General features: G+C 41.1%; 2 protein-coding genes across 2 annotated transcripts in view; one reads left to right on the top strand and one right to left on the bottom strand.

Annotated features, from left to right (window-relative positions):
• The first annotated feature begins 10,590 nt into the window (after positions 1–10,590).
• Positions 10,591–14,662, top strand: znf518a (zinc finger protein 518A). Its single transcript, XM_080740532.1, has 2 exons — positions 10,591–12,418; positions 12,703–14,662. The coding sequence occupies exons 1-2, from the start codon at positions 10,636–10,638 to the stop codon at positions 13,407–13,409; spliced, it is 2,490 nt and encodes an 829-aa protein (XP_080596658.1). The 5' UTR covers positions 10,591–10,635; the 3' UTR covers positions 13,410–14,662.
• Positions 14,663–15,012: 350 nt separating this feature from the next.
• Positions 15,013–27,042, bottom strand: part of blnk (B cell linker) — a 31,375-nt gene continuing 19,345 nt past the window's right edge. Inside the window, exons 7-23 of the mRNA XM_080741115.1 lie at positions 21,774–21,874; positions 20,791–20,866; positions 20,614–20,691; positions 19,821–19,846; positions 19,672–19,694; positions 19,442–19,498; positions 19,206–19,236; positions 19,037–19,088; positions 18,764–18,821; positions 18,615–18,642; positions 18,407–18,434; positions 18,219–18,294; positions 17,353–17,384; positions 17,068–17,123; positions 16,838–16,921; positions 16,431–16,586; positions 15,013–15,382 (exon numbers count right to left, since the gene is read on the bottom strand). Coding sequence (XP_080597241.1) covers positions 15,266–15,382; positions 16,431–16,586; positions 16,838–16,921; positions 17,068–17,123; positions 17,353–17,384; positions 18,219–18,294; positions 18,407–18,434; positions 18,615–18,642; positions 18,764–18,821; positions 19,037–19,088; positions 19,206–19,236; positions 19,442–19,498; positions 19,672–19,694; positions 19,821–19,846; positions 20,614–20,691; positions 20,791–20,866; positions 21,774–21,874 — 1,079 coding nt within the window. The 3' untranslated portion in view covers positions 15,013–15,265. The remainder of the gene's footprint in view (positions 15,383–16,430; positions 16,587–16,837; positions 16,922–17,067; positions 17,124–17,352; positions 17,385–18,218; positions 18,295–18,406; positions 18,435–18,614; positions 18,643–18,763; positions 18,822–19,036; positions 19,089–19,205; positions 19,237–19,441; positions 19,499–19,671; positions 19,695–19,820; positions 19,847–20,613; positions 20,692–20,790; positions 20,867–21,773; positions 21,875–27,042) is intronic.

The raw sequence follows: 27,042 nt of genomic DNA, 5'->3' as shown, positions 1-27,042 counted from the left end.
GGTTTTCAATACCCAGATACGCTTGTCTCTCATGTATAACTAGAAAAATATTGTTCCTTCGAAACAATTGTGGGCTCGCTTCAAGCCGGAAAACAATGGCTATAAAAGCACAAAATGTCAAGATCGCAGGCAGTGCTCTCTTTGACGTTACTGACGTCAAAGATTGGTCCATTTTGTTCCAAAAATGTGTTGTGCAAAAGTTGACCCGCTGGTGGCGCTATAACAGGCCAATGTGAGAAGGTTGGTATCTGTTCCTTGACCTATTGGGAATGTGCTTGCAAGATTTCACGCACATCCCAGGCTGTGTTCATGATTTGAGGTGTTTTTGGCTTTGGACACTTTATCGCTGCTTGCAGCTATATTTATTATTATTATTTTATAATTTTTTTGTGTGCACTTCATAGGCATGTTAGATAAAGGTCCTTAGATTGCGTGTAGAATGTTTCATGCAAATTGCCAAAAAAATCCTAGAATAAAAACGGGTTTAAGCGTTTTACAAACTGCTCAAAATTATATAGCGCCCCCCTTTGGCCATTTGGGGTAAGATTGGTTTCAGTGATATTTGAACTAACCCTCTACACTATTTTGTCATGAAAATGTGACTTTGCTTGTATGTTTTAGAGGCAGAAGAATAATTTGCATAAAAATGCAATATTGTTTGAATTATTTAAAAAAGCATGTTTCAATGTTAAAGAAATCCGATCTGACAGATCTTTAGATATCGGTCCAAAGTTCATGTAAAAAAATGTTTTGTGCACGTGACGCGAAAATTCCAGAATAAAAGCGGGTTTACGCGTTTTACAAACTGCTCAAAGTGGCGGAAAATCGAAGGGCGGAGCTTACTTAACAACGACACAGATGTCTTCCGCTTGAGTCAAAGCACGCGTGTAACAAGTTGCATGTCTTCAAACGAAACGAGTCATGACTTATGCCCGTTTGAAGTTTGAATTTTCAAACGCTTCGTATAGCGCCCCCCTTTGGCCGATTGGAATAAAATTGGTTTCAGTGATACTTTGACTAACCCTCCACATCTTTGCCAAATGCCATGAACGTGTAACTTTGCATGCATGATTTAGAGGCAGAAGAATAATTTGCATAAAACCGCAATATTTATTGAATTATTAAAAAATCATTATTTAACGTACAAACTTCTCACCACATAGCCTGTGTAGATATAGGTTCAAAGTTCATGTGAAAAAAGTTTTGTGCACTTGACGCGAAAATCCCAGGAGGAGATAGATTTTTACTGTTTTTCATATAATTCCGAATTGTGGGAGACCTAAAGGTCAGAGGTCAAAAGTTAGAGGGTAAAAGGTGTTCGGCATGAGGAGACGCATAAGTGTATACAGGTTTCATGGCTGTATGTATAACACAGCATGAGCTATACCTGTTCAAAGATCGCACTTTCGAAGGCTTCCTACAGCGCCACCATTTGGCCGATTGCTGTATAAAGTAATAGCACACATCGCCACTGTAAGCTGAACACATTGATGTTTTTATTTTCATTTTCTCACTAAGTATGTAGGAGTAGAAAGGAACCGAAAATCCCGTCTACTTACTAGATAAATAAATAAATAAATAATGACAATATCTAAAGTGTGCTCGCCAGGTACTGGCGAGCCCACAATTAGGCTGTTTATTTTTGGAAAATGATCGCATCTCGCTTCTTCCAAATAGAGTCTTGCAGGTTATTTTTTGATTAATACTAAACTGGAGAATCCAATCCAAAGTCGGGATCTTCAAAGTCGACGCTCATAAACGCACAGCAGTAAAGACAGTGATGTCACTGCAAAGCGACAGGTTCTGTGTCTGCCGTCTTCCCTCTTCTCTGTTAACATTATGGGTAACCCATTCAAGTGGCAAATTAAATGTGACACACATTATGTATTTAGCAAACAAGAAGATATATGTTGTCAGGGTCAGGCCATACATTTGAAAACATATTTTTATTTAAATCAATACAGTCTTCAGTTCGTGTAGGATTATTTTAATATTAGGCTAACCACAGCTGAATTGCAATGACTTTCTATGGGCTGGCTTGCAGTTCAACGTTCTCCCTTACCCGAAGCGGGGCCGCTGTTTCAATTGTGGGCGTGAATTTGTAGGCGCCCGTGTGTATCTATGCCCCTCTTCTAGTGCCACCATGAGGTTGCTAAGGCCGATTTGTGTATACATGCGACCTGACGGTCGCTTATCTCCCGATTAGGGAGTCTTATTGGTTCTAATCTATTTTGGATCAAATGTTTGCCTGGTGGAGGCACATAATAGTGGAAAACCTTTGTCTTTTTCTTCACCCTGCTATCTTTTTTCTTTTCACATAATACCAGTAAGACTCCCTAATCGGGAGATAAGCGACCATCAGGTCGCAACGTGATTTTAGGCCAAAATGTGTAGGAGCAGTGTCCAAAAATGTGTTTGAAAAAATCGCCCCTGATGGTGCCGCTATATTGGACAGTTCCCTGTTGATGACATGAGTGCAGACATACTGTGTAGCGATTTGCGTGATTTTAGGGCAAAATCTGTAGGAGCAGTGTCCGAAAATGTGTTTTAAAAAATCGACCTGAAGGTGGCGCTAAATGGGACAGATCCATGGTGATGACATGAGTGTAGAGCAAGTGTGTACCGATTTGCGTGATTTTAGGGCAAAATCTTTAGGAGCAGTGTCCAAAAATTTGTTTGAAAAAATTGGCCTGATGGTGGCGCTATATGGGACAGATCCATGTTGATGACATGAGTGTAGACATACTGTGTAGCGATTTGCGTGATTTTAGGGCCAAATCTGTAGGAGTAATGTCCAAAAATGTGTTTTAAAAAAATTATTGTGTACTCTGAAGCAGTCATACCATGAGCTCAGCCAAGGACCTAATCACCAGACTGCAGTACAGTCAGAAAATGTCTGCAAGTGAATTTGTTGTAAAATCCTATCCTATGGATGACCCCAGTGTTCCATCGAAATATAATGAAGTCAAAATAATGGAATATTAATGGAACCACCCAGCCTTTTTGGAACTCATATTGTGTATACTCTGCTGTTTGTGGACTACGTACTGTGTAATGTGGTTAAGAGGCGTGCACGGTGTCAGTATCCTTCCCTGTAGCATGGGTGCCTTTGTTGATATTTATTATAGCTATGTAAAGTTTGGTCCAGTCACGTGTGTTTGCTGAACAGTGTTTATTGTTTGGCACCCTCATCATATGCCACAAAAGTGTGCCCCTTGGAGTGCAGAACTCTGTCAGTAATTAGGGAAGGTTAGCCTATTGCTAGACCAATCTGGGAACTAAATGAAATCACTAGCTTTCTTCACAAATGTGTTCATAAAGGTGTCTACTATCACCTCTGAACTTTGTCATATCATAATCATAGATACCTACTCCTCCGCGAGGGAAATTCAGTATTTGCAGCCCAACCCAGCTGCTTCGCTGCCCACAAGGAGCACGTGAGCAATTAGGGGTTTAGAGTCTTGCTCAGGGACACACATCGACATTGCTACCGTGGCCGGGAATCGAACCAGGGACAACCAGGGGAACTGGTTCCCAGGCAGGCTCCCTAACCATTCAGCTATGGCCGCCCCCAACTCCCTTGACATACTTTGTGGGAGCCAATCAAATTATTGGGTATCCCGAGGGCCTGGGATTAAAGGCCAATTAGGCCCATTTTATGGCCAATGTGGATCGGGTGGATTTAGCAGCCCAAACATACCCTAATTACACACCTCATACGTCCATATTGGCCTTTTTTTCCTCAGGCCCTGGGTATCCCGATACCCCCAACTTTGAATGAAAAGCTAGGGATTTAGATTTAGTTCCCAGATTAGTCTAGCAATAGGCTAACTTTCCCTAACTTACAGGCCGGGTTGCCTACTCAGGGCTGTGTCGTGCAGGGTGTAGCCATCAGGACATTAGGAAACTGTGGGGGGAGTCCGTTTGTATGACAGATGGTGTAACTTTGTGCAGAAATCGCTTTTGGAGGTGCGCTCAAGAGGACCATTGTGTGATTCCAATTTGGGGTAGATTTATGTTGTGTAGAAGATATATAATTACGTTTTTGTAAGAAATAGACCCCGCTTTTTCCTTGTGTAATGAGAATGTGCATGCAAAGTTTCATGCCAATCGAACGCTTTGTTCATGATCTATGACATTTCTTGCGAAACTAACCCTCCAGCAAACTTTAAGACAATTGTAGTCAATTGGAAAGGAATCTGAAAAATCTGATAGATACTTCTCCATCACATGACAACAGAGACAATGTCAAAGGATGGATTAGCCATTGGGCCAGTGGGCCTTGGGGGGAACTGGGCCGCAAGGCACCCTGGGCAAGATATGACTTCCGCTTGGTTCCAAGATTTCTAGCGAAAGTGCTGCGTTTAACAGAAGTTACAACATGCGGTTCTGTTTACATTCCTAAAATAGACTGTAGTAGATCTTAACTCGCTCTTAATAGGTGTAACATCGCCTGAATCAATGTTTTTGTTTGTAGGCCATATTGTTTATTGCGAGCGCAACCGAGTGGGAGACGTAGACCAGATTTTTTTCCAAGGGGGAATGTGTTTGCAGGGACAAATACAACTTCCGGTGTGTGTGTGTTACTGTGTGTGTGTGTGTGTGTGTGTGTGTGTGTGTGTGTGTGTGTGTGTGTGTGTGTGTGTGTGTGTGTGTGTGTGTGTGTGTTTGTGTTTTCTTGACATGCCTTAAAACCTGAGCAGTGTGTTTGCATGCTGTTATCGGCCATGCAGGGATTATTCCATCCCTGATAATGTGTACTTATTGAGCGTGAGTTTTGGACAAAAAATGTAATTGCGACCGTCAGGTCGCAGTTACTACCAAAACCTCCACCGGCTGTCTGTCAGTCAGTCAGTCTGCCCCTAGTGGAGGACCCCCGCCACTGCAGCGCACATAAAATGCTGTAACTTGGGCTAGGAGCGACCGGGAGAGCCGGGGCCGGTACCCACGCGTCCGCCTCGGCGGCGCCAAGAGAGCCGTCAACATGAATCTGTCCCACATATATTTTTTCAAACACATTTTTGGACACTGCTCCTACAGATTTTGCCCTAAAATCACGCAAATCGGTACACAGTATGTCTACACTCATGTCATCAACATGGATCTGTCCCATATAGCGCCACCATCAGGCCGATTCTTTCAAAAATATTTTTGGACACTGCTCCGACAGATTTTGCCCTAAAATCACGCAAATCGGTACACAGTATGTCTACACTCATGTCATCAACATGGATCTGTCCCATATAGTGCCACCATCTGGCCGATTTTTTCAAACACATTTTTGGACACTGCTCCTACACATTTTGCGCTAAAATCACGCTGCGACCTGACGGTCGCTTATCTCCCGATTAGGGAGTCTTACTGGTAGTAGTATAGGAGCAAATAGTATGTATATTGCAGAAAACGCAAATTGTCAGGCGAAAATGGCCGAGGCCTGTGTAAAGAATTGCATCATGAGCTAATCCCCTTTTTTAATGTATGACCTTTTGTGTGGAAAAGCCTGGTGCTATAGGCAAAAAGTGAAAGTTTTAACACGGATTGGTCCAGTGCAGTGCAGTGGTGTGTTCTACCGTGATACGCAAAATACATATGTGTGCAGACATTTTTCGTAGCCAAGCATAGCCATTCAAAAACGTGGAAACGTGTTCTGATACACAGGAGGAGCGTCTGGGGCAGCAAGAGTGTGGACTTCAATAGCCTAGTGTCTGAGGTGAAAGTGTGTGTGTGGCTATTGTCTTTATTGGGGTGCATGATAATAGCAGCTGGCGAAGGAATTCACACATTAAACAATAGACCTGCCACACTTCATAGTATTCAAACGTAGGTATTCACCACTCAGGGGCGTCACAAGGGGGGGGGGGGGGGGGGGGGGGGGAGTGGGACTACTAGGGCCCAAGGTGGAGGGGCCTTAATTATTTTATAGCTATTGAAAAATAGCAGATATACAAGCTCACAGCGCGGCACCGAATGCTGCACTGCAAGCTTGAAAATGTGAAAATGTGTGCAAATCTTTGAATAAATGAATTGTTCAAGCAAACATTTGTAACTAAAATTTTGCTTCTGGGGAGTCCCTGGAACTAAATATTTTGAGATGGGGGTCCGTTGCCAAATATATATCATTTTGGGGGTCCTTCACATGAAAAGGTTTGAGCACCACTGACATAAAAACATAGGTTTTTCAAAAAACCTTAGAAGGATTTGAAATATTCAAAGACTTGCACGAGCATTCACGATTTTTCAAAAAGATGTACAAGCTCGCAGCGCTGCACTCGGTGCCCCGCGCTGTGAGCTTGTATATCTGCTATTTTTCAATAGTTAAACTTAAAGCACAAAATAATGCGTTCCCAGTCTAAATGGGTTAAAACCCCTCCCCCTATGAAGAACATTCATGGGGGGCCTGCAGTGAATCCTTGTACCCAGGGCCCAGAATTTGGTGCGACACCCCTGGTCCAGTGATGTTGGAGATTAGTTGTTCACAGTAGGCTACAGTACTTGGCGACTTCACAGACACACAGACAGACCGGAGCGGAGGAGGACAGGGATGTAAACATAATCTCTGACTTGACTCTGACCTGGCCTGGCGAAGATAAACAAAGGAGTTCTTGGCCTACTTGACCGACACGTGTTTTTTACTTTTAAATAAATATCTGGGTGCAAAATAAGACTTGGACCGTGCTGTGCTTTGCAAACCGAGGCCCAGGACTATGCGTGCGTGAGAGTGAGTGAATGGGTGAGTGAGTGTGCGCGCGTGCGTGCACCCCAGCGGAGCAACTACATTAAAAGAGCTCCCAGTCTGTGTGTAATCCCCGGATGAAAAAAAAACATCATGGCTGCCACTCGCTGAGCTGTCAAGCTCTCTACAAAAGAAAGGTAAAACCGGAGAGAAGTCATTAAATAACACAGTTCGGTCATCAATCTAGTCATCGACCGGTGTTTTCCTGCAGTAGCGACTCGGTGCAAGCGAAACGAAACCGGCGGAAGCTTTGTGTCGAGCTTTCTATTGAAGTTATTTCGTATTCTATAAGCTCTTCTTGCGTGTAACGTTAATTCAAATCACTCGTCAAGTATAACGTTGATCGGTTAAGCGCTCCGATAGTTACACTTCCACTAATAATAATGACTACGTTGTTGTTTTTTGCAGCGATTTGACGACGGCGGCGGCGTGTTTACATTAGCGACACGCGTTACATTTAAACTTTTTGAATTAATTCGAAGGCGTTTGTTACACGTACGCCATGATAAAGGCAGTCTCATCACTTTGTTATGGTCAAGACAAATTGCACAATGGCCGCACATGATGCGCTGATCTGTCCTGCTGTTCCTGCAAACTTTAATCAACAAGAAGATGCTTAAAGTTGCGCGTTTTGTTATTCAGTCCTATCTATAACTGTTACTTAGGAACTGAGTTCGTAGCTTATGCTTCGCTTTTTAATCGAGCAAAGTGTAGGCACTATACGGCCACTAGGGCATCTAGGCACCTCGATGTAAAACTGTCTATTTTGTCCAAAATGTTTAAAAAAATAAATATTTGAAAAATGGTCAAAAGACATTATGTTATACTCATGATCATTACATGCTTAAACATTCGACAATGAAGTTATATTATTTCTACGATTGCTACAAAATTGCATAAACAACAAGTTGGGGGACAACATTAAGTCTGATAATGATGTAGTACCGTACATGTTCACATAATTTATGCTTTCATTTACTTAAAACATTTTTTTAAATATTAAAATGTAAACATTCTGGACAAAATAGCTTGTTTTACGTCGAGGTGCCCAGATGTCCCGACTCCCTGTAGTGCCCACTTGACCAGTATCCTTTATGAACAGGTGGCTTTTGTGTTCAAACATTTCCTCAACACCAACCGTTGTTTATTTAGCCTCTTTGAATGGTAAAACAAGACAAAACAAAGACTTTTTCACAGCAACAGGTGGACTCAATGTGAAATGCTATTTGAAGATTACATTTGTATGATTGCAGTCACTGCATGGAAGCAACTAACGTTATTGCAACCATAGTGCTGATATTCATGTTGATATAATCGTATTTTCTTCTTAATAGGAAAGGAGACCTGCTTTTTGTTTGGTTTGAATTTATAACTAACTAATACAATTGCATCTATACTGTCACATAGTAACAACTAGGCTATTACGCATACCCATGCTTTGTCACAGCCAGGACTACATGGAAAGTAAGCCTAAATACAATACTGAGAATGCAGAATTTCAAAAACACAATTTGATAATGACATCCTCTCAAATTCCAGATAAATAACGCCAACCACAAGAGCCGCAGAAACACTTTCATTTAAAGGGGATTTTAAATGATTTTGAGGTTTGTATTGTAGGTACAACTTGATGACATCACACCGTTGTACTTTACAATACAAACCCCAAAATCAATCCTCCAGTTCTAGGCAACACAGAAGGGGGGGGAACATTTTTTCTATTTCCACACAACTCCTTTAAGGTATATGACATACCGGTAGTTCAATATTGAAAATGGGTGGTCTTCCCCTTTAAGCACACAAAACCTTACTTGATTGGCAGAGGTCCCCCAGGGGTCTACTTGGTCCCCTCATGTTTTCCCTCTACACCAAATATCTTTGGTTAAAATAGCTGATCTACAAGCTCACAAGTCACAACGCATGCATTGAGGTGAATGTTTGCCTATTATGACATGCACAGAATAGGGCTGCTAGACTAGTGTTAACAATAACCTGTGATTGATCACTTTAACCATATCTCATATAATTGGACCTCTTAGACTATTACAGTGGTTCTCAACCTGTGGGTCGGGACCCCCAGGGGGATCCCCACATTATTTTAAGGGGTCGGTCCCTAGATAATTAACTTAATGTGCAGCATTGTTTTCTCACTCAACAGTAAACAAACCAACATAAAGTTTAAGTGTATAGAGGGTATCTACCCATTTCTAAAGTGACAATTTAATTTATTTATTCTGTCAGTCTCTGCATCTCATTGATGGACTGTTCAGAAAACTACCTACCAATGACAATTGATGGTGATTCCAAGCTAATAGAAACAACAGCCTTTCCCTTCCTGGAAAGTTGGAATGCTGAAATTAAAGCCATTGTTTTTGCATTAAGAACATGTTTTTGGTTTTGTTTTTCTTGTTTCTGAACTGTCCACACTCCACAGCCATCTTCTGAAACACAGATCGAGTTGTCAGAAAATTGGTACATCTTATAATGAGCTTTAGTTTTTTTTTTTTGAATATTTTGTTTTTATTTTCAATTTTCTCAAAAGTATACAATGCACAACAAACACACAATTCTCCCATTCCCCCTCCCCACACCCCACATACAAACCCACATACAAACAAAACATAAACATAGTACAAATAATAGTACATAAAAGAAATAATAGAAAATAAAATAAAACAAGAAGAGACAATTATACTGTATAAACATTAGATAGCTTCAGGAGGCAACCGACCAGACTGAGGCAGGTATAAATAACTTACAACATCTCTGACACAGGTAATGACAACGTTTCCATATGGGTCAAATAGGGTTGCCAGATTTTCAAGAAAGTCTCAAATCCTGTTTGACTTCTCAGAATATAAGTAATTTTTTCTAGCGGAACACAGCTGTTCATTTCTGCGAACCATTTTGCAATGGGGACGGGGGAGTCAGACTTCCAAGTTATTGAAATACATTTCCTAGCAACTCCGAGTGCCACCTCGATAAACTTTATTTTGTGTTTTCTTATATTTGCACTGATGGTGGTGAAATTGCCCAATAGGCAAAGTTCAGGGTCTAATGGGAAGGGGGCATCTATAATTTTAGCCAGTGTATCACAGAGATCATACCAGAATGTTTTAACCTTAACACATTGCCATGTACAATGTAAAAAGGAGCCCTCTTCTGTGCCACATCTAAAACACATGTCTGATATCTCAGATTTGTATCTATGCAACTTTTGAGGTGTATAATGAGCTTTAGTGAGGACCAATTATTATGAAGATGGGTTGAAAATGTGTGAAGTTTAATAGTAATCTTCTAGTGATCTGTGTTGTTTTTGTTCACTGTCTATTTTCCAATTTCCTAAACACACTTTCTACACTTTTTGCAGAGAACCTGAAGACATGATGGATTCTGTAGACGTTGGCGCAGCAGAGGCCTCTATTGGAGACGGAAGACAGGTTGTCAATAAGAAGAATCAAGACTGGCACAAACGTCTCCGCCTCAGGAAGGCTGCCGTTCAGCCCCCAGCTATGCAAAGTCAAGATAAGCATGGACCAAAGACGATAACAGAGGAGCGCGAGCAAAATGCAGAGTGCCCTTCATCAAAGAAGCCCCTCCATAAAGCTCAGCAGAGTCAACAGACTCGACACAGGACAACTGACAGTGGAAATATACTCAGGTTCAGATGCTCTCAATGCAAGGACAATTTGGAATTTGTTCCCAGTGAGCTAGTGAGACACTTTAAGGAAACTCACAAAGCCCATTTGCCAGTTTTTCCTTGTCACATGTGCAATTTCTCTGCACATGAATTCTCCTACCTTCAGGTTCACCTGTTAAGCCACAAGGACACTTTCTCAGGCTGCAGCATTTGTAATGACAATGTCCAGCGCACACTGGCAGAACTTAGCACACACCTAACCATGCATCACAGCCAAAATGGCAAATACTCATGCAAAACATGTCAGAAATTCTCCACGGGGGACGTAAAGGTGTTTTTAGAGCACACATGTCGGCACGCCTTGACCCTCGAACAAGGTGGTGAGATGGATCACACCGATCGTACCTTCCGTTGTCAGTACTGTGGCTATGAAGACCATCAAAAAGAGCTCATTACAAAGCACATAAACACCGTCCATGCTGACCAGAGTGGTGACAAGAGAATGAAGGAGGTTCACTCTGTGACAGTCAGACCCAATGACAATATCTCAAAAAGGAACCACAGATTGACAAGAAATACAGCAAGGTGGCTTTCACAAGACTGTCTTTCACTGCCAGGGAGAGAATTCTTGGACAAATACTGCAGTCTGTCCGATCCAGCAAAGACGTTGGAGGAGACCCAGCAGTTTCTGGTGACGTCTACAGTTGGGGAAACGGGAGGTCAGAAATGGACCAAAGCTCTGCAGACTGTGGTGTCAAACGTGCCCCAAGATGTCAATCCTCACCTAAACACAGAAAACTGTATAATAACTAATTCTGGATTTCCAAACAGCAGCCAAGACTTTACTGTCATTACAGTCAAGAACAAGATAACAGTACCTCAGAATGGTACTTATGCGAAAGGGTTCAGAATGATGCCGGCATCAGAAAAGCAAGAAGGTGTTCACTCTGAAAGTGCCGACGTTGATAGCCAATGCTCCCTTGACACAAATGGATGCCAGTCAAACTTAAACGATCAGCCCCACTGTACAGGCACTCAAATTGCTCTGAATGACGAGGCTTCAGTCACGATCCAAAATGAGCCATCACAGTGTAGTCAACTCCACGAAAATAGAGAGAATCGGATAATGGACGTTGACCTGGCCCCTGAAGAACACAGGAAAAAACGTGAAGAGCCTCAGATTATAAATCCGTGTGAAGACCGAATAAATGTTTCTAGTGAGCCGAAACTGATGAACGAGAGAGGGGACAAGAAGTCTGTTTCTAAAGCTCGTCCTAAAAATAAGGGCAGAAAACGGATATTTAAAAGAAAAAGCAGACCTAAGGATAAGCGATCGCCAGGACTAGGCCTGAAAATAGTCTTGAAGAAGAACCCTGTTAAGGAGCAATGGATGTCTCAAAGCCCTCTGTCTCTCTTAGGTAGTGACTTGCTGGATAGTGCCTACAGACTACCACACCCTCATACGACTTTGGAGGAGACGCAGCAGTTTCTCCAGAGTCTGTCTGCAGAACATGGCCAGAAACAATGGATCAAAACTCCCATGGCTCAGCAGCTCACCTCAGAACCTGTCACACCTACATTGCACATGAAATCAGAAGACCCCCTCGCGAAATCATGCGTGGCCAAAAACGAAGTTTCAGTTCCCGCCAGTTGCACTACAATGCCCATGGGGTTCAAGATGGTGGATGGAAAGAAGCTACTAGTACTTAAAATGATACCATCAACAAAGCCAGGGATGAGTGGTGAAATGAAGCAGCCATCACAAGCCATTGAAATGGAAGTTGACAACAGCAGCTCGGCTGGTGGTGAGACATGCCTGTCAGCTTCAGAGCATTTGTCAACGATAGCACCAAACGGATGCCCTGAAAATGTACAGCCTCAAAACTCAGGTGTCAGTCATGGACCCTCAAGAGGAAATGGAAATGAGGGCGGCATGGGGTGCCAGGTGTCACACGGCGAAGAAAGTTCAGTTGTCAATGAGACACTTTGTGGGGATGTTGAAGCCAAGTCTTCCCCTGTTCTTGAACCGCCAATTTCACCACAGGGTAAGAAGCACAAGTAAATCCACGGTTTCTCAAGACTGATGCTTACTGTGAAATTTAAAAACGTGTCATTGATGAAAGGCAATTATAATCAAGTAATAATGTCTTAGTACAGTTTGTGTATTCTGTAGCACATTGGGTGTGAGAAATGTGTTACAAATCAAGACTATTGCAATAATAATAATAATGGCTTTATAATTATGGAAAAGAATGTGTATGTATGTGTACATCCATAATGCTTTATAATGTGACCAGTCTTTTTTCTTTCTTTTTTCTTTTTTTTGCAGTGACTCCCTCTGAAGATCCAGGCCTCACCCTTCCATCCCCAGAGCAGAGTGACCAGAATGGCCAAGGGAAGAGAAAAAGAGACCCGTCTGCAGACCACTGTCCGGATCTCCTCAGGAAAGCCAACCGAGCCTCCAGCCAAATCATCCAAGAGGAGCCCTCATCATCAGCCACTGTGAATCACTGGCAGCCAGCCCCAAAAGGTGTGGAGAGGACCCTGACACTATTGCCCCTAAATCCAGCTCAGCTGATAAAGCGTCCGGTGGAAGATCAGCCTGTGGTTGTGCTAAACCATCCAGACGCTGACATCCCTGAGGTGACTAACGTCATGGAGGTCATCCACAGATACAAAGGAGAGATCCAGAAGGTTGTACTGTCACGCAAAACACTGAAAGCGCTCTCAGCCACAGACGGTGAGAGCGCTGACACGACGAATGCCGAAAACTCACCCGCTGGACATGCGTTTTCGGAAAGCTCTGTGCAAGAGAGGTTCGTCTTGAAATTGAGACTTAGAAGAGTGAGTCTGAAAAAGTACCAAGTGGTCAGCACAGCATCTCACAGCAGCGATGTTCCAGTGAGGTTTCGCTGCTGGTTCTGTGGCAGGGTTTTCGCGAGTCAGGACATATGGATGCGCCATCGCCAACGGCATTTGATAGAGACTGAAAGTCCAAACTGTGAAAAGATCTTAAACGTCGCCCACACTGGATAATAAAATGACAACAAAAAAGTTATTTTTGCAATAGGACGAAAGAACAATGGAAAAAGTAATGGTCACAGTATGTTTTAATGTCTTAAGAATGGTTAATTATAAGATGAATACAGAGAAACCCATAGTTAGGATTCCTGGAGAGTTCAAATACTCAGGGTAATTTAAACATTTTCCTCTGTTCATCTTCCAGTCCCAGTAGCTTCACAGAAACCTTTTTTTCTTGAGTAGTTATGATTTAAAATATCTGTGATGTGGGATTGTCGTCTTCATTCTTTGTATTCTTTTATATGTTTAAGGAATAGCTTTGTTATTTAAGTTGAATTAAGTACACTGTCATATGGAATCTTTATTAAAACACTGTAATATGTATTTGCCATACCATCTTGGGTTTTTATGAAACCGTTTATATACGGGTAGGCTATACAGTGTGGTAGCTAGATATTTATGTTTTTGGAGTGGGACACCAAGGCCCCCCACGTTACTCAGCTATACCAAAATTCTGTGTTAAGGACATCTATAAGCTGTTTTTGAGGTTTATTTATGATTTTTCAGGTCTAGCATTTGCATTCTTTCTCCATGATTGGCCGTTAGAAGAGTCAAAGTGTTTGTCAAATTTTGTATGAACCCCAAAATATAAAGTATTATCTTTTGATGGCATATTTTCCAGACATGAGTTCAGTGGAAATAGATAGTCCAAAGGATAGTTTATTTTTAAGCTAAATCTGTGGTATGTGATGTCAGTCAATGACAAGTATTTGTACATTTTGTAAATCTGTTTTTTAAACACAAATAGGCTTAGATGATTTGAGCTCCTCAATGATCCTCCTCTCGTTTGACTTGAAATGCTAATCCTGTTTTTTTTAATTGCACTATGAACGGAGGATTTATATTTCCCATTACCTCACCTTTTCAGGCCTAAGCCTTCTGACAATCTCAACCTGCGTCCTACTGCTGCTACACATCTCCTTAAGCCGGATTTATACTTAGTTGTAAACAGGTGTGATGTGCTGAAAAGAACTGATCTACAAGTTCACAAACTGTCGTGTCCGTGCCGTGAGCTTGCGGATCTATTATTTTTGGCATGTGACATGGGTGCACAACCAGGTATAACTTAAGCATCATGTAGCCACGACCCATACTGTAGGTCTCCAGAGCAAGGGAATTATGGCCTGTGTATGTCAGTCTAGGACCATTGGACAAACATAACCAAATCATGCGGATGTAACCCAATTTTCTGAGTGCACATGTCGGCATAAACGAATAGCTGTGTGTATATATTTTTCATTTAAGATAAATATATATATAGTATATTGTATTGTACAGTCTAACTAGAGGTACTGTTAAATATCCTGAGAATTCATTTTGTCCACCAAGTGCCTAGTAATTTTTGTTATGCAATGAAATCTGCATGATTATGATAGCATTACTTGTTGAAAAGATAATAAATGTATTTAGTTTGTCCATCTGTGTTTTTCTGATAATTGAACAAGGGTGATTGAGCCATTCAACACAAAGAAACCTTTTTATTAAAACAGAATAAAACACGTTATGCTCAGGTTGGCTCCCTAAATTGTTCTGTGGAAACTATATCTGTACAGGCTTCCTGAGCTTTCTATTTCTTGCATTTGGTTTAATGCACTGTTTCCTCCTGAGGGGCATTTATTTCAAAATGTCAACAGTGAACGAGTTGAGTTCACACGACTGAGGCAGTGAGCTTTTGTAGCTTGTTCGTGGCGACTATAAATATATACAAAAATGGACTTGGGAATAGCGTCAGGTTATTCTGCAAATAGTGCTCTGGCACTATAGGCTCGGACTAGGTTGCATCTCGGACGGTCTGCTTCGTCTTGTTTCCCTTATGGCCTCACAGCATAGCAGAGTTTGGTGGCGTCCTTGTTGTGACTCTGGGTGTCAATCAGTACCAGAGGATTCCTTTGATGGCTCTCAATCATGTGGGAAACGCTGCTGAAACGCTGAGAACAGGAAGATAGTTGACATTAAGATAATTCTCTTTTCAGATTTTTCTGTTTGCAAGGAGGGGGGTGGGCGACTGGGCGTGCAGTGAAAATACAGTTTCCAATGAAGAATATATTCAGTGCACAATAAAACCCAGAGTGTTAACTGGACACATGAGGGTTTTGATGTGTAGGAGGTTGCTCTGCAGCCTAACTGGAATCAAAACAGGGACAGATGTGGAGACTAACCTAAATATACCCCAAGCAAGCATAAAATTACAGAGAGAAAACTCTGCTAGATCACTACTCCCACCCTGAGTGACAAAAATACGGCCCCTCTAAAATAGAGGCTTTTTGGATGTGAGCCAAAACCCCAGATATCACCCCCACATGCTTCCTTTTGCTGTCAAGAGAATCAAGTCAAGCTATTACAAGGTATATTCTCACACTCAGCGTGTTAAATGAACACTGAGGAGTTTACAGTGTCATGTAATTCTAATCCATAACAAGACCTTGTTAGCAGGGGTGTCGCACCAAATTCTGGGCCCTGGGTACAAGGATACGCTCACATTTTGTGTTTAACTATTGAGAAATAGCAGATACGGTATACAAGCTCGCAGCGCAGCACTCGATTTGAAAAATCGTGAAAACTTGTGCAAGTCTTTGAATATTTCAAATCCTTCTAAGGTTTTTTGAAAAAAATATGTTTCTATGTCAGTGGTGCTCAAACCTTTTCACGTGAAGGACCCCCCAAATTATATGTATTTGGCCCACGGAACCCCATCTCAAAATATTTAGTTCCAGGGACCCCCCCAGAAACAAAATTTGAGTTACAAATGTTCGCTTTAAAAATACATATATTCAAAGATTTGCACACATTTTCACGACTTTTCAAAAATAGCAGATCTACAAGCTCGCAGGGCGGCACTCGGTGCTGCGCTGTGAGCTTGTATATCTGCTATTTTTCCAATAGCTAAAGTATAAAATAATTAAGGCCCCTCCACCTTGGGCCCTAGTAACTCAGTCCCACTTTTCCCCCCCTTGTGATGCCCCTGCTTGTTAGTACCTCTTCTCCTTTCTTCTCCCTTCCGAGCGCATACTGCAGAGTTTCTTGGATGAATCGCACAGGTATGTTGTACACCCGGTCGTTGTATAAGACCACCAATGTGTAGGGCTGCTGGTTGTCTTGACCAGAACTTTGCCTGACCAGAAACGACCCATCCTGGTACAAAAAACGAAAAAGATGGGCTCACATAAACAATAAGACCAGATAGACTTGGTCACATACAGAATCTGCTTATGAAATGACAGTTCATACAGACAGTAGTACATATGCTGTCATCAGTCCACACACACACGCGCACACACACACACACACACACACACACACACACACACACACACACAGAATACTTGCACACCTGCCACCTACCAATACATTGCATATTCTGCCCATGATTTAGTAGGCCTTACCTTATTTGATCTAATCAATGCATCCTCTGCGGTCTTGCGGTCACAGTCACCAGCATACCAGGGTTTCCTGTACAAGTCCTCTTCCTGTAAAAAAAAAAAAAAAAAAAAGATTTATAAGACTTTACATTTTAAAACAATCCTCCTGCTCACGCTGTATACACAGCATATGGACACTGTTGAAAGATTTATTCCATCTGAGAATTCCAGTTAAGAAGAATTAACCGGACAACCTTTTCTGTATCTATGGACCCATTCTCAGTGGACACACTGCCGTTGTCAGATGGTCCTGGAACGACAAGAGAGTAAAGTCACTTGATGTAATGTGGAATAATTCAGGATGATGCAGCCTATATTATCCTCACGAGTGTTTACACTGTGTTCAATAATGAATGCATGTCATAAGTAATTCATGCCTGTTTATGGTTTGTCATGAAAATATTACAATGTAAAACCTTAATGCTTGGGATTATGCACCTGTTGTAGTTAAGTCAGCATAAGAAACAATTCATACTTACTGTTTGGGGTCAGAAATTGTGGTATGGGAATCCTGCGAGGGAGATGATACGCGTCATTATTTTCACAAATCAATCAATGTATTACACAGGGAAATATCCTGTTCATTTAGCTCTGAGTGTGTACAAATGGATAAATGGACACCGGGGATTCTGAGTAGCCTACTGTTGATTTGCCCGGGAGATGCAAATATCTATATTCGAACAACATTCATATATCAAACATATAATTTTCCAAATGTCTGTCTGTCTGTCTGAGTGTCTGTCTGTCTGTCTGAGTGAGTGTCTGTCACAGCGTTTCTCCTCAGTGGCTGGAGCAATTGATCTGAAATCGCATCACCATTAGCATATGAACACACCTAACATAACTGTGAAGCCCGTTTGTCACTTTCACAAATCATGTATATCTATTCTGCATCTAGCTTGAGGCATATCTATTCTGCATCTAGCATGAGGCAACATGTTTAACCAGCTCTGTGTGTGTGTGTGTGTGTGTGTGTGTGTGTGTGTGTGTGTGTGTGTGTGTGTGTGTGTGTGTGTGTGTGGGCGGGCGGGCGGGCGGGGGGGGGGGGGGGGGGGGGGGGGTCTGTTGTCTGGCCCTGTTACAGATTTTGTCCAAAAATCATGCAGATCGGTACACAGTATCTCTGTAGCCATTAAACTAAACGGGTATTTCTTACATTGATGCTCCTACATATTATCATGCAAGCACCAGTTAAAGTTACTTTCCATCCCTCATATACTGTGTGCACAGTGCACATCCCATAACCCACACACTGCACATCATTTCAGAGCTCATATCTTTGAACGGGTAAGGACTAGTATATACTATTGATCACCAACAAACAAGCCAGTAGTGCATGTCTTACTTTGGTCGTTTGAAGTCAGTTATACTTGGTTTCACAGGGAGTTTGGGGTGGTCGTTCCTCATTGGTAGTAATGGACCTGTGGAAATAAGACGTAGTGTGTAGTCCACTGTTTTTTTGTGTTTTTTATGAAAATGTACACACAAATAGTATGCATGTTTATGTTATGTGTTATACATGTAAAGACCTACCATCATCTCTCTCCATCAACTCTGGTTTCTGCAACGATAAACCCATTGAATTATTTTCAACATTGTACAAAGGCACTGAACTTGTGCTGGCTAAAACTGACACAGTTACAGCAAAACCAATCAAACAAATGAATTAATGTAAATTACAAATGGTAATTATAAACACTCATATCGCTATGACATTTTATTTATAAAATAATATTCATACTGCTCTGACAGCTGGTTTTGGTGGCAAACTGCAAAGAAAAAAAAAGAAAGAAGAGAAAACAATGTTATAATAAGGCATTCAATAAACCACTTAAAAAATATAATGGGTAACAGTACAAAGTAATTGCCAGAGCTATATGCAACACTTACTCTCTGATGGGCTTTTGTGCAAATGGTGGGCGGTCCTGAACAGACCTTATACTTGACCCTGCAGGAGTAGACAGCACGGTTATAAATCTGTACTCTGACCTTATATTTTACATACACAGACCTGTCACAGAGGTATGTAATTTCACTATCCATGCACTAGATGGAGCACGAAACTGACATTCAAAGGAAGTCACAGTTTTAACACAAATTAAGGCACAGGATTGAAAAAGAAATAGTTACTGGAGTTATTACTGCCTTTGATACGGTACTTACTATCATTTGGGTCACAAACTTCATATTTATTGACATCCAAGGGCTCGAGGACCTGGACAATTACAAAATAGATAAAGTCATAACAGCTCTACTACACTCTGTATTTAAAATTGATTTGATCCTACTATACTGTTAAAGTACATCATCCCTTCAGTTTGAAATGACTTACTGGAAGATTAGGCGATTGCCTACAGTCCATTCTGAAAAATAAAAAAGAATGACCATTTGTAGTGACTTATGTTGACATTATATTCACACTATAAGTATACACAGTATACTGTAAGTATGTTTATAATGCATTGTACTGTAGATATGGGCTTGAAGTACACAAACACCTGGCTGAATATCAAAATAACAAATTAAGTTGAGAACATAATATTGATATTCCCAGCAGTCTAGTCTTACCTCGGGCTTAGAATAGGTGGTAAAGGACGTGAAGGTTTTGGTGGGATTGGAGGCATTCTGTAGAGTAAATGAAGCAAAACAATTCCATTCAAAATCGGCACTCTATTATTTTCCATTCAATGAAAAAATATTTTAAAGGTAAGGTATGAGTTAATCCGGTTCAAGTTAGGTAAGAAAACAAGAAGAGAGATAGAGAGAGAGAAATAATTAAGAGTGAGTTCAAAACTGACCTGTTTACTATAGATGAGCTCTCCTTTAAAAACAGGGGGAAAGGTTAATTCCACATGTCAAAGATTATTATACAGTACTGTATATTATACAGAAAATTCCCAACAAATTAGATTCCTAAAGTAGATTGTAGAGTCATTAGAATATCTACCTCTTGGTCAGGAACTTCATATACATCTGAAACATAACCAAGAAGTTAGTGAGTAATACTGTAGATGTGTCTATAATGCAATATAAACCAGCATAAAGCATTATAATCTGCTTATATCACTGTACAGTTGTATACATTGTAATAATGTCATAATGTATTATACTCACTGTTGTAATGCATTATAGTGTAATTATACATGGCACTGTCACTAGGTCAATAGGTGCTTTAAGTAAAGAAATTATGTTTCTGAAGGGGTAGGCAGAAATGTTTGTGTGTGCATTGAATCAATGCAATACACTTTGCCGAAACCATTAGACCACTTTTAATGACTTATAATGCAATTATACAGAATAAGTCATTGTAAAACACAAAATGTTAGCATTGTTAGTGTTTATAAGTTCTTGTCCTATAAGTCTGTTTATATTGCATTATACATATCGTCACTGTCGGGCAGAAACCTTGTATCTCCAAGTTTCAAATTTGTAATTTGAAATCAAGTAAAGCCCTGCTTCATCATAGAAGACTGTTGCACAAACAAGTGAAAATAGCAGATCTACAAGCACACAACGCCTCGCATCGCGAGGCGTTGTGTGTGATCGGCTATTTTCACTAATCTATATCATTTTTAAAATGATAAATACAAAATGAACAGTTGTGGACATACTTTACAAGGTTTTCACCCGACAACGACGATATGAGGATGGGTTCCCTGTTCATGAACTGTAACTTCACTTGTAAAGGTTCTACAACAGTTTGAATAGCTCTATAGGCGGTTGATGTGGTTTTAACCTACCAGGGCTAGGTGGGCATTCAGGTGCAGGTTTTGACACAAAGGTTAGCACTGCTCTGTTTGTGCGATGTATCAGAGGATCTGTAGAGAAGCATAGGAAAATTACCATAATTATCATTATTATTATGATTAGTAATACTGCCCATGTCATATTTCTTTCTATTCATTAGATTATCTTACTAGATGGTGATTCCTTATCCTCAGTAGGGTCTATGTAGTCATCGTCATTAGCGCCATCTGGAATGATGTAATCCTCCTAAAAGTTAACAATGATTAGGTACAGTATTGCGAAAAAGAGGCTGCATTGCATATTCACTAATATGGTACATACAATGCTAAACATACAATACATACAAATACACTAATACATGGTATAAATCTCCCATGTGTCCCAAACTAGGCCAGCCTGATTTAACCTACTGTACATACACAGCAAAATCCTGTGTTCATTAAACCTAGTCAGAACCTTAACCGTCCATTTTTAAACATTCAGCACTAAAGTAACACTCATAATTCTGCAGTGCTGCAGAGACTTGGCTTTTATGTGCGGTACTGTAATAGTAAATATATTTGAATTTATTTTGTTGACATATGTATTTAGCAAATAGTACAGTCATCAATCAGCCTTTAGACAGGAAACAGGCTGGCACAGGAGATGCAGCAATATATTCTCACTCTCAGGTTGTAGGCTACTACGTGGGTTTTCAACTGGTGGTCCGTGGACCCCAGGTGGTCCCTGGCCATCCATTCAGATTTCTTTTTTCAAAAGAGATAAGAGATAAGTAATTTGCCTTTTTTTATTTTACTTTTATTTGCTACTCTTCTTTCTTGAGTGCATGAATAATAATATTTTGACTGAGGACTTGGGCTATCCTGCTTGGTCCAGGTAAAAAGATGTTTTTGTAAATAGTTGGTGCATTCAAATGTGGCTGTATAGACCTATCCAACAAAGAAATTGAATAAAAACAATATCCCTGCACTTTACTCTCCCTGCTTGTAGGGTCAAAATCAATAGAAAACCCCTGAGCTACTGTATAAAGTGACAACTTGGGGCAAAATCACCCATTCCGTCACCCGTGGCCGTGAGACGACATGCAATGCAACACAGCTCATGTGCCACCAGGCAGGTATAATATAAAACATCTTCTTTTAAGTTGTATTACTTCATCATCAGACATCTGGCTGGGTGCAGGTGGTAGTGGTTTGGTGTTTCTGGCTGGGCGGAAGGGCTTCCTGGGCTGGTCAGGCCTGTCACGGCAGCTGTCTGAAAAAGAGAAGCAGACAGAGGGAAAAAAGGGACATAAGCATCTGCATAATGCAGTACTGTGACATCAGATGCAGAGATTGTGGCTAATTTACACTTCTTTGTATGACCACGTCGCTTCTCAAAAATAGCTGATTTTCCATGGGAAACACGTGATGCATTGTGCGTCATCAGCAATTTAGGTAGAGATAGTGACAATGGTGTGATAATAAGAAACACAGCTAAAGCGATAATACAAAGTTAATTCTGCATTGTATTTTTGTTATCAATTAATTGTTATGGTTTGGTTGACTGGGTGGTTGGGCCTGCACATTCAGGCTAAAAGGTGGTTGTATTGGGGTGTGACGGCAAATTAAGATAGATTCATACTTTGTTGCATACTGGAGTCTGTGCATACTGTGCCAAAAATAGCCAACCTATAAGCTCCCAAATTGTTGTATCACTACACTTTGAGGGCTTGAAGATTGTCTATTTGTGGCGCGCGATACCTTCATACAACGGTGTATAACTCCAGTAAGACACTCTAAAGGCCCGTTCACATTGAGCCGATCCCGGGGCCGAGGATCCCCGACCAGATTTCGGGAGGACCCCCCGGGAAAATCGTTTGGTCGGCCCCGGAATCGGTCTTGGGCTTGAACAGTACCCCGACACGATCGGATTATGTTAATTAGCTTTTTTATGACCTCGGGACTCGTCGGGAGCACTCACGATAATATCAAAAAAGCTTGATATTTTCGGGTCATCGGGTAGGAATCCTTTACAATTATTGTCGTCTGAATGAGCTCACGGGATTGCATCAGATTATATGAAGCCAGCTCCTCCTTTTTTTAGGCTGCGCAGAGTGTAGGCTATTCTGTCACAGCCTACACTTTTATTATTATTATTAGCCTACTTACTTTTTACTTTAGCCTACTCTCTCCCTTGTTGTAATCACTTGTTCAAAAACGTTATAGCCTATAGCGTTCTTTCTTCTTTTTTCTTCTTCTGCGCAGTCATTTGGCAACAAGGCAGTGTCTTTTTTTTTGCTGCGCAGATTTGGCTAGGGCAGTGCTGTTCTATCTGTGTATTATAAGGGCTCTAAATTGACCTTGTGCAACTTGACAGACAGACACCCTATATATAATATCTTATTCATATAATGTAATAGGCCTACTCAAAGTCAGAGACATTCCATTGCATTCCTTTATTTTTTTTTTACTTTTACGCGCGGGCTGCGGGCACGTCATTGCGTCTCTCGTGCTGTCAGTTTGTTCATTGGTCCTCAAAGAGGACCGCCAGTCCTTGGGGAGTTCCAGGGGGTCCCCAGCTAAATGATATTGAGGAACCTAGGCCTGTCCCTATTCTATAATGCTTGGATGAGGTGGTGGGACAGTAAAAAAAAAGCGAGAGGGTTAAACTTTTTTTTTTTCTGCGACTGCACGCACACAACGGCGAGGTTTGGACATTCATTGCTATTAGCTGATTAAGCTCATGTCTGTTTAATGTCTGGCTGGTTGCCGTTAAAATGCTGGTTGATGCTATATGCCACATTATTATTCATATAATGTCATCATACTCAAAGTCAGAGAGACATACATTCCTTGGGATTTTTTTTCTTCTTTTTTACTACGTGTGGTCTTTTTTCTTGTTCTGTTTGGTGTTGTACAACTCATTAACACCACGCAATTTAGGCTATTGTTCAAATATCATTCCCACGTAATATTACAGTGCACACAGGATTATTTGGTCATCAAAATGCGCAGCATGGTTAATGTTCCCAAAATAACAGATCTGTTCTCTGCAACTTGACAGTGTATGGAACCAAGTGAACCCTACAGGTAAATGTTCCTTTTTGGACAGTTGATTGAAGGCTTGGATGAGGCAATGGATTTTATTAAATCAATGATATTGGAGATGCGACACTCTCATTGCACACTGCGAAAGTTTGCGTACAAACCGCAACATTCCAGAAGAGTGGCAGTGATGGAGACTGTAATCTTTTAAAATATGTATAGTGAATGAAATCATACTGGACGACTGCATTATTATGCCCTTCTTAACTATGCGTAAAAGGTAGGCTATACAATTTACACCGGCTACCAGAGGAGCGAGACGCGCGCTGGGATCCTTTCCACTTTAAACTTTTATCACAGATGCAATATCTGTTCTTATTTTTATAGTTAACTTAATATCTAGGAGTCATGCAGAGCCAGATGTCTCGCTTGCTTGCTTGTCGGAAATGGAAGACATACAACACAAGATCAAAATGTCGTGAGCGCTAATATTTCAACACGCATGATTATGAATTATGAAACCAAATGTAGCCATACGGCGGTTTCATTTTACGCCCTCAAGAAGATTAATAGGGTCCATTTGGTTACCATCTCCATCATTAAAGCTGGGAATCACCTGGGACACCCTCATTGTCAAAACATTAAACAAATGGCAATTAAACTGACGTTAGATAGCGAATATATTTGTTTAATTTCGTCATTTTAATATTATAAAATCACAACCCATTTCCTGCCCTCAAGAAGATTAATATAGGGTCCATTTGGTTACCATCTCCATCATTAAGCTCCCGATCCACAGGTTGAGAACCACTGCACTTGTCTACAGTACAGTATGTTGTCACTACCTGTACTAGCTACCTTCTTTATACACTATTATGGAGAGGTAGTTCACATTTTTAATGGAGAGGTAAAATGTCCTCCAATTCTGGAATGACCCATTTTGGTTACAACAATATATTCATTATTTATTTATATTGGTCGGCAAAGCCCATGGGACCTTCCGCGATCCCACGTTGGCTCGGGAACCATATAGTTTGAGAACCACTGCCCCTTTCAGATGCAATATCTGACTCTAATAGGCTACCTAGTCATGCAGACAAACTTTTTGAAAATTTGTTTTACTCCAGTCAGCTGTTGCAGCGACCACCAGCTGGAACTGATGCGCTAATTATTGATCTGACCTAGTTTGTAGCGCACTACATCATTCAAGTTCAAACTCTCTCGCATGCTCACAAGACGCTCACATCACAACATGTCGCTTTGATGTCATTCAGAATGTAATGGGCAATTTCCTATTGATCAGATACACACCTGAAAGCATTCACGCTGATGAACAGTTAATTTGAGCAGTGATGGAAAAAGTAGGCCTACTCCCATTCTTTACTTAAGTAAAAGTATCAATACTGCATTATAGCTACAAATATGTCACAGACAGAGAGAGAGGGAGAGAGAGAGAGAGAGAGAGAGAGAGAGAGAGAGAGAGAGAGAGAGAGAGAGAGAGAGAGAGAGAGACTCTTATAGCGAATATATTTGTTTAATTTCGCCGTTTTATATAATATTTAATTGGCAGCACTGATGAAAGCACCATGCGTGCCTTGTAGAGAGGCTGCGCAAAAAAAGAAAGGGGAAAAAAAAGCAGTTGATGACCAGCGCGCGACGGAGCTGTCATTTGATGCACATTGCAATAGTATTTTGTAGGCCTACACTGTAAAGAGTTGAAGGGGGAGACCTTGAAATGTTCGAGAAACACAGAATCCACAGCGCCAATATTTATTATCTAATGTAAATACAAATATTGGAGTTGCCAACAATCTGCACCATTCCAGAAGAGTGCGGGGATGGAGAGACTAGAGAATCTCCTGAAAGACGGACGGAATGTAAAGTAGCCTAACTGAAATCATACTGGAAAGTAGGCAATTTCAAACGCAGTTTCTTTTTTCTTGTTTTGTTTGGTGTTGCACTGCGGGACTCATTGAATATGCGAACAGAAGGTAATAAAATGGATTTGGGAGCATAGCCTAATTACAATGCTTGTCTCATAAAAAACAATATATATGTTATAGTTGAAGGGCAAATACACGTTATACACAGTAGTATGGTCGGCAATGTGCGAGCCCATGGCACCTTCCGCGACCCCAAGTTGGGTCGGGACACATAGTTTGAGAACCGCTGCCACTTTGTCTTTCCGTGGAGGCTGGAGCCTTGTTTCTTTATTCAATCAACTGCCAGAAAAAATAAAATTAAACTTTTTCCCCACTCAACTCTGGCCCGAGATCGCTAGGGGTGGTCATCCAGGATATCTGGCTCAATTGTAATGGTCTGAGATATTTCACTTGGCACAGCGGGATATACCGGGCCCGAATTCAAGGCAGAGGATCGCTGTCGTTTGAAATGAACACCGATAAACCCCCGGGCACGAGATCTGATCTGATGCAATATCGCATTTCGTCTGCGTGGGCCCTAAGGGCGAGAAGCGACTGCCAGGGCTGGCGGAAACAACAGACACCAAGTTTTATCCCTATTGGCCGTCTAAGTCCAGACACCAAGTTTCGAGACGGTACCATGCTGCGAACTGGAGTTATGGCTGTTTAAAGCCCAGTCAATTGCAACAGAGGGGGTGGGGCTTCAACAATTACAGCGCGTCCCATAGGCCGGAAAGACTATTAAGGTCTTTGCACACTGCTGCGTTTTTCGCTGCGAAATGCGTTTTTCAGGGCAAGGGGAGAGAGAGAGATAGAGAGAGCAAGGGACCGAGTGGTGCGCGAAATGGGCGGCAGTGTGCAAAAGTGACTGACATAACGTGAGGTTGATTTTTTTATTTGCGCGCTCCGAAATTCACTCCGATATTCGGCCCGAAAAACGCAGCAGTGTGCAAAGACCTTCACACACGTTTCTCTGCCTTGCCACCATTTTGATGACAAACTACAGACAATTTGCAACTAAATTGGTTGTCTCAATTACTGAGGAAAAGACAGAGTGCAAGTTTTGCCCATTTTAACCTTTTCCTGAGTGAGGAGAAATATAGAATCAGTGGTGGAAAGTAAAAGTCTGGAATTAAGAAAAAACTTTACTAAAGGTACAAAAGTATTGGTATCAAAATGTAAAAGTAGTACTCATTGTGCAGAATGTCCCATTTCAAGTTTTCAAATGTATAAAAATATTTTGAAAATAGCAGATCTAAGATCACAATGTGTCGTTGAGCTTGTAGTTCGGCTATTTTCAAAAGGCCAAAATCTATATAGGGCTCAAGTGGTTAATGTATGTTTTGTAATAATAATAAAAATCTACAAAGTAAATAGTAACTAAAGTTTTCAAATAAATGTAGTGGAGTAAAAGTACAATATTTGTATCTGAGATGTAGTGAAGTATAAGTAAAAGTATTGGAACACCACAAAA

This window comes from Nannobrachium achirus (assembly GCF_963921795.1).
Source record: "Nannobrachium achirus genome assembly, chromosome: 13".
Lineage (NCBI taxonomy): Eukaryota > Metazoa > Chordata > Actinopteri > Myctophiformes > Myctophidae > Nannobrachium > Nannobrachium achirus.
This window is presented reverse-complemented; position numbering and strand designations above follow the sequence as displayed.